Raw genomic sequence first — 8,045 nt, 5'->3', positions numbered from 1 at the left:
TCAGAAAAAGAGGAACCAGTACAAATGAAGGTCCATTTTTAACCCCCGTAGAAGAATCAAGCAGAGCTATTAGTGTTTATAGTTTGCTGCATTACTACTGTATTTCTTCACTTCTAATATTCACATTTTATGGAGTTTTAATGTTTCTAAAATTGGGATTGCATGATTTAATCAGTGTGTGCTTTAATACAGGTTCTTCCTCCTAGAAACCTCTTATTAAAATGAAGATGTGTCTTACAATTGATTGTGTCTCAGAATCGAGGAAATAAAGTAATTATGCTGTTGCCATAGCACGCATGACAGATTTAAGACAAGAATAGCTAAGTAACTACAGAGTAGAGTCCAAGCCGTAGGTTTTATGTGTTACAACAAATTCACCACAATGGTCATAATCTTTAAAAGATTGTGAGTTTTCTATTAGCAGCTTGATTGCCCTCAGGTCTCTGCAGCCACCAGCTACAAGTGAGTCAAACTGCTTTGGCCCCCACATTTTGCTAGTTCTAAACCCTCAGAGCCAAGCTTCAGGGCTTAAGCACACCACCACCCCAAGCCACCAAGTCTCCCCAGTCACTTCTTGGAGTCCTCTATGCTCAGGACCAGCCCTTAAATGTGCTTCTAATCTGTTCTCTCTGTCGATGTCCAGTGTGTGCCCAGTCCCTTGAGGGAAAGTGTATCTCCTAGTACTCAAAATCTGGACATCCTCCAGATAAATTTTCCTGCTTAATTAAGGGTCAAGTAATCTGGGTCCCTTACAGACATTTTAAGAGCAGTCTACGCCTTTGTTGAAACTGCATGTAATTCAGGAAGTGTGTTGGCTGGGGAGGAGGGTGATAGTGAGAAGCAAGTGTCAAAATGTCTTTTTACAACCCCCTGTTCCCTTTTAAGGAATCCTCCTAATTTCTAGATCCTGACTAGAGAAACACACCGAACCCTGAGTTCCTTAGCAGAGTACAGACAACCTACTTCTACCAGCCCATAATTGACCAAGTCTTTACTGACTCATGTGCCAGCTTCACCTACATTCTTCTCTTATATGACTCCCTACTGTTGTCCCCAGGACTTACCATCCAACCTGCTATCCTCCAACACGTAAGGAGAAAAAACAAAATCAAAACTTCTGGGAAGGGATAATCTGTTTCCCCCACTTTCCTCAGCCAAATGAGAAAAGGGAACGAGAACACCTTCTGTTGTGAAATTCCCCCTAAAGTCTCCTCATACTGCCCTTTATTTAGTTTAGTTCTTGGGCTTCTTTGCCATTCATCTTCAGCATTATGAGGGCAGTTTCTGGTTAAGAGTCTGAGAAAATTCTTGGAACCACTAGTGTTTCTGCAAGCATCAAAAGAAAAGTCCATTCTCTGGAACAAAGTAGTGTTTAAAGAGCCCTTACTACCCTTTGTAGGTCTTTATATATACAGCCTTCATGTTTCCAACAGGAAGAATCTTCATTTTTTTTTTTTTTTTTTTTTTTTTTTTGTACGCGGGCCTCTCACTGCTGTGGCCTCTCCCGTTGCAGAGCACAGGCTCCGGACGCGCAGGCTCAGCGGCCATGGCTCACGGGCACAGCCGCTCCGCGGCACGTGGGATCTTCCCAGACCGGGGCACGAACCCATGTCCCCTGCATCGGCAGGCGGACGCTCAACCACTGCGCCACCACGGAAGCCCTTCATTTTTAATCTAGGGAAGTTCCTATATCTTTTGATCATTTTCTTTTCCCTTCTCTTCGCCCCTCCACTCCCCTGTCATTCCTCTTCTTCTACCTCTGAGGATCCATACGTAAAACTCCTCCTAACAAGCCCCTTCATCCCATACATATCATCTCATGCAAATGCGGAGAGGAGAACATTAGTTCTTCAGATTCAACCAGATTTTGAATTTTAATTTGATTGCCCCAAGGATTCCCGCTACAATTAAATACACCACCAAAGAGAGTGAATAACTCTCCAACTTAAAATAAGCTCCAATTTAATATCCTGATAGTATGTTTGGGCTTCATAGAAGAAAATCCTACACTATAATATACCTCACTATTTTTTTAAGTTAATTAGTTCATGTAGAAGGGCTGCTAAAAGGAAATGTCACCAAATGGTTCTAAATGAAGACCAACTCAACTACTGAAATGTGAGGACTGTTACCCATAACCTGTGCATCTGTAAACCGCAGCAAATATTCCAGTTCATGCTGCAGAATATCTATGGGGAAGGTGACTCACTGCATATATTACAGATGGAGCTGGGCTATGATGTGAGACAGTTATGAAAATAACTTGCAAACTGAAATCAAATATAATATTATGGCTTTCCACAAGAAAAGCCTAACTACCAATTTTCTCCTCCTACTCTTGAAACATTCTTACTGGATTAGGTTTTCAACTATATGCCTTATTTTCAGGCCCAATTAAACATTTAAACATTTTTCCTGTTTTTCAGCTAAAATGAACAAAATGTTCATGGTAGTAGGTCTGTCATCATAGAAATAAAGTCCTACAGATCTCACTATGGTTAAATCTAGCAGTGCAAATGACCGGACTACAGGGTGAGTTGTCAGTTCTTTAGAAGCAATCTGAACCACGAATGTGGATTATTTTACAAGAGCTGATGTAATCAGGAAGCTCTGCATTGACGTTCCATAACAAAAGAAGTCAAGTGGTTAAAACTGCTGACACTGGTACAAGTCCCTAATCATTTCTAGACTCAAGTATCAATTACTACAATCTCGCTCCTTCCATCCCCAAACAACCCAGACCTGGTGAGTGGTATGACTTTGCTTTTACATTCAAGTTTCAATAATTTATTTCTAAAACATAACATACAGGCTTCTAAACATTAAGAGAAAAAAACCATTTTGTTGTATCATTTACCTTTACATTTACAAAGGATTGGTATAAATCCATCATCCTTACTAGAAAAATAATTCAAAGTTTATTCTTTGCTAAAAACGGGTCAATATGGGAATAAAGACACAGACCTACTAAAGAATGGACTTGAGGATATGGGGAGGGGGAAGGGTAAGCTGTGACAAAGCGAGAGAGTGGCATGGACATATATATACTACCAAACGTAAAATAGATAGCTAGTGGGAAGCAGCCGCATAACACAGGGAGATCAGCTCAGTGGTTTGTGACCACCTAGAGGGGTAGGATAGGGAGGGTGGGAGGGAGGGAGACGCAAGAGGGAAGAGATATGGGAACATATGTATATGTATAACTGATTCACTTTGTTATAAAGCAGAAACTAACACACCATTGTGGAGCAATTATACTCCAATAAAGATGTTAAAAAAAATGGGTCAATAACGTCTTCCTTGGGAAAAAAATATAGCAATCCATTGTGGGATTAAAAATAATTTTCAATCTCTTTCTTCAGAGGTTACTGAATCAAATATTTTGGCTGTTTTTAGTACACAAATAGCATCAAAAAGCTTTCAGTTTCAGATGAACAGGTTTGTGAGCCTTTCTGTGGAATACTGATTATTTCATTGTCTAATCTAGAGAGCTGAGGTTCTAAAATCATGGGGCAATAGTTTGGTATTTTACATCTTAAAAAGATAGTTTATTCAAACAGTTGGTTAGATTCACTATAAATTAAGTAAAATTTCATTTGATAGATCTACGTTTTCAAAACCTATGTCTTGTTTTGTATGTGGTTATGCATAAGCCTAATAAAATGGACTGTTCCACTGTGTAACTTATTTTTCCAGGTCTACTCAGGAGGTCAGAATATTACTAGCTAGGAGGCCCCTTTCCAGAGGCTATGTTTTTCTTTGTTTGTTTTGTTTTTTGGGTTTTTTAAAACATCTTTATTGGAGTACAATTGCTTTACAATGGTGTGTTAGTTTCTGCTTTATAACAAAGTGAATCAACTATACATATACATATATCCCCATATCTCCTCCCTCTTGCATCTCCCTCCCATCCTGCCTATCCCACCCCTCTAGATGGTCACAAAGCACTGAGCTGATCTCCCTATGCTATGCAGCTGCTTCCCACTAGCTAGTTATTTTACATTTGGTAGTGTATATATGTCCATGCCACACTCTCACTTCATCTCAGCTTACCCTTCCCCCTCCCCATGTCCTCAAGTCCATTCTCTATATCTGCGTCTTTATTCCTGTCCTGACCCTAGGTTCTTCAGAACCATTTTTTTTTTAATCCCATATATACATGTTAGCATATGGTATTTGTTTTTCTCTTTCTGACTTACTTTACTCTGTATGACAGACTCTAGGTCCATCCACCTCACTACAAATAACTCAATTTCATTTCTTTTTATGGACAATATTCAGAGGCCATGTTTTGATTTGGGATATGGAAACGAAGTTGCTCAGATAGGTCAGGTAAATTTTGCTATGAGGGAAATCATTACCCTACCAAAAAGAATCACAGCTTAACAAAAGATTTCATACTTTGAACTGAAGGGTGAGGAAACATAGAAATAAGAAAATAGGTAGTGAGGTTGGTGGCTGAAACAATTCAGAGAAGGAAAATCAAGTGCAAGCTCAAATCTGGTTATCTGGAATCTCAACTTGGAATAGACAAATGTATGCTCCGTGTAATTCAGGAGTTTCTTTACCCTTCATCCTCAGTTTTAAAAGAAGAGCACTGGTTCAGGGTCAGAACATTCCTGAAACCACTAGCGATTCTGCAGGTGACTGAGGAAGAGTTCAGCCTCTGGAACAAAACAGTTTCTAGGCAGTCCTTACTGCCCTTTTCAGGCCTTTATACACACAGCCAAATCCCTCAATAGCCTTCATGTTTCCAACAAGGACAATCCTCATTTTTTAATCCAAGGAGGCACATACTTCAAAGTAAGACAATAATAAACACTACTGAGCTATGTGAAAGGATTATTAAGTATAAATCCAAAGGTTTGAAGTTGGTTTGGATGCCCAGCTAGATGTTTCATTATAGCTACATAGACATGAGTATGGCAAACAGCTGAAATTTGCTGAGGATCATATCAGGTTCCACAAGATCATGCTTGCAAGAACTACCAGAATATCCAACAAAACCACTAGAAACTAAGACTTGCTCAAGGCCATTCCCTGGTAACGGGCAGCCAGGCAATGAGCTAAATGATACCTGACCACCTGCCGTTACAGGGTTGAAGTCTTGATTTTTCCACTGTATAAATTACCAGCTCTGAATAGAAGTAGGGGACATGGTACGTCGGCATCCTGACAGAGCCTGTTCAACTACTACTACTTTTCTGTGCAGACCACCTCCCACAACTGATAACCATGTATATGGACACACATGCCTTCAGAAATGTAAGGGGATGCTTGGAAAAGAAAGAAAATGCAACTGCAACATTGAAAACCCATGCACTGTCTATTTGCATATATCTTATTTCTTCTCTCTTAAATTCTCATAGTACAGTAGCGTTTGCTTTTCTTAAGCTTAAACTTGACACAACTATTATAGATTTACTCATTCTCCCTCCCTTTCCCTCCCCAAAATAACAGACAATTGTGACTGGTCAAACTCACTTTCTAAGTTCCACTATCCCAAGCCTTTGGCACTGTTGATACTTCATGCCATGGGAGCACTGTTGGACTTAAGGGTTTCGAGGGGCCTTCATATACACCTTATGAGTGGTGCCAGGAGTTTCTCAGGCCCCTTTGGGAACCTGGGAAGGGAAAATTGGGAGGGTACAAGACCAGGAGTCCTAGACTCCCTTCCCCACTTTGAGGCAGCTTTTATTTATTGTATGTATGAGGCTTTGTCATAAATTTCTGTTAGCACAAAAAGTTCAACTGATTTTCAAGGTTTTAAAAATGGCTGCTGTGGTGGAAAGAGGTCCGTAAGGGGAGTCAGACTTGGTTTGAAGGGCAGGACCAGTCACCTCTGAGGCAGGAGGGAAAATATTTCTCCTCCCTGACAACTGTGGAAGCACCTACCTCACAGGGACGTTGTGATTTCTAAACCACTATGAGCATTGGACGTACACAGACTGAGTCCAAGTTCTGTCCTCCGAGCCCTTCGGGCCAGAAGTCCCACCTCCGCCTCCACGACCCCAACCCAACCTACCCTAACCCCCAGCCACACCCCCAACCCCACCCGGAAGTGGACCTGGTAAACCAAGGCATCTATTCTGCAGCCAGGACACTGACCCACTGGCCACAGCGTCCATTCCACTGGCCAAGTTATGGATCCGTCCCACCCCACCCTACAGTCTGACCCCGAAGGCCTAGACTTCGACTCTGCTGGCCAAGACTACCTTTCCTCTGGCCATAAGTTCGACTATCTCTACCAAGAATTGGACCTGGACTCCCTTCATGAAGAACTTCTTTCTCAGTCTATGCCAGGCGCCATGATAGAGACCTCTGCGGCCACGTATGAATCCCACCAGACTGCCAAACCAGAGGATCTCACAGAGGCAGAGAAAAAGGGGCTCAAATCTGAGCTTGGTAAATTGGAGGCAGAAATCGTAACCCTACGTTGTGCGCTGGCAGCCAAAGAGAGATGCTGCATGGAGCTCAAGAGGAAGTTGTACCTGACGGCCTTGGTGGGGCTGAGGCAGAATCTGTCCAAGAGCTGGCACGATGCTCAGGTCTCCAAAGCCTACATGAAACAAAAGACGTCAGCTGCCCTGTCCACCATGGGCTCTGCCATCTGCAGGAAGCTTGGAGACATGAAGAAATCGGCCACATTCAGATCCTTTGAAGGTCTTAAGGGAACAATCAAGTCCAGAGTCGCAGGTGGCAGAGAGCTAGGCAGTGACTGCCTTCCTTCTTCAGTGGGGAGTGGGGATGATCTGCTCCCAGTTTCAGGGAGTGGGAGTGATCCAGTTCCGGGAAGTAGGGATGACCTACTCCCCTTTCTGGAGCCAGAGTGAGCTCCTTGGTAAATTTGCCTGGCCACTTGACCAGTGCAAGAACTCCCTTCCCTCATCCCAATTGCACCTCTGCCCATCAAAAACAACAACCAAACAACAATGGTAAAGTTAATTCAGGAAATGGACAGAGTCTGGTTTTGAGAAAAGTAGCTCCCATTTGTACATACATATTTGCTGCTGTTGAGATAAAGAATCCAACGTTTTGTACACTAAGTTATTTTACACTAAAGTTTATATGTGAAATGTATCACTATACTAGCCTTCCTGGGGTTGCATTTAAATAGACAGGACAATGGTTCCAGAGGGATTTTAGGCCAAAGCCAAAACTCCTTTTTTGGAAAAACCAGTGCATCAAAAGGCCAAAGTAAGTTTCTATTTAGAACTGGTAAAAGGTATGAAATAATCTGCAATTTTATCCTCTCCCCATTTCCTTCCTTTCTTTCCTAAATCCTAGAAAGAAGCTTGAAAGCTCTACCTGGCCTACGATTTTTATCTTAAAAAGATGATCAAGAAAAATGTTGTTTTTCTCTGAGACCCTCAGAAAGAGGGAAAAATATTAATAGACTAACTGGTACATAATACTATGACTTTTATGAAATGATTTTTTTGACTCCTAATTAAGCAAAATAACTTTAGCTTCAATTTAGGAGATTGTCAACTACTTTGGACTCAAGCTGTAATTGCAACTTTATTTTGCCCTGTGCTTTGTTTGTAATCTTTTTATACATCAAAATGAGAGTTTTATAATTGAATCCTTGGGGCCATGTGTCTCTGCCACAGCAGCATGCTACCTAAAAGAAAGAAAATTGCTTCTCCGTTCTGCGGCAATTCCTAGTTAGTTATCACCTTCAGCTGGGGGACTGAAGGGAAAATAGGATAGCCAAATTCAAGAAAGATAAACCCCTGTCTTAAGTGACATTTAAAACAGAATGTCTATCCCCTGCAATTCTGGCCAGTATGCCTTTGAACGGACCTAACTGACTGTACATCACTGGTCACCTTGACTCCAAGTTTATCCTTGTTTATAGCTAACCCCAACGGAGAAGGAAACAGAACCCAACCCTCAGGGGATATCAAGATAGTAGGAGCCTGTAGGAACAGTAACCTGGTTTGGGTTTGTTTGAACTTTCTCATATCTGATTTTCACAGGAGCTATGTTTTGGATTTTTTGGGTTTTTGTTTTTTTCTATTTTCAACATGCCAGGACCTGGC

At 41.6% G+C, this 8,045-nt stretch overlaps 1 protein-coding gene across 1 annotated transcript; it reads left to right on the top strand.

Annotated features, from left to right (window-relative positions):
* The first annotated feature begins 6,143 nt into the window (after positions 1-6,143).
* Positions 6,144-6,833, top strand: TPD52L3 (TPD52 like 3). Its single transcript, XM_004331541.1, has one exon. It carries the CDS (start codon positions 6,144-6,146, stop codon positions 6,831-6,833), a length of 690 nt encoding a protein of 229 aa, XP_004331589.1.
* The last annotated feature ends 1,212 nt before the right edge of the window (positions 6,834-8,045 follow it).

Source organism: Tursiops truncatus, chromosome 6 (genome assembly GCF_011762595.2).
Source record: "Tursiops truncatus isolate mTurTru1 chromosome 6, mTurTru1.mat.Y, whole genome shotgun sequence".
Classification (NCBI taxonomy): domain Eukaryota; kingdom Metazoa; phylum Chordata; class Mammalia; order Artiodactyla; family Delphinidae; genus Tursiops; species Tursiops truncatus.
The sequence above is the reverse complement of the archived record's forward strand: the minus strand, read 5'-3'. Positions and strand labels throughout refer to the sequence as shown.

Bases quoted from the DNA above. Each gene is read 5' to 3' on its own strand.
- TPD52L3 (XM_004331541.1), top strand. From the start codon at position 6,144: ATGGATCCGTCCCACCCCACCCTACAGTCTGACCCCGAAGGCCTAGAC.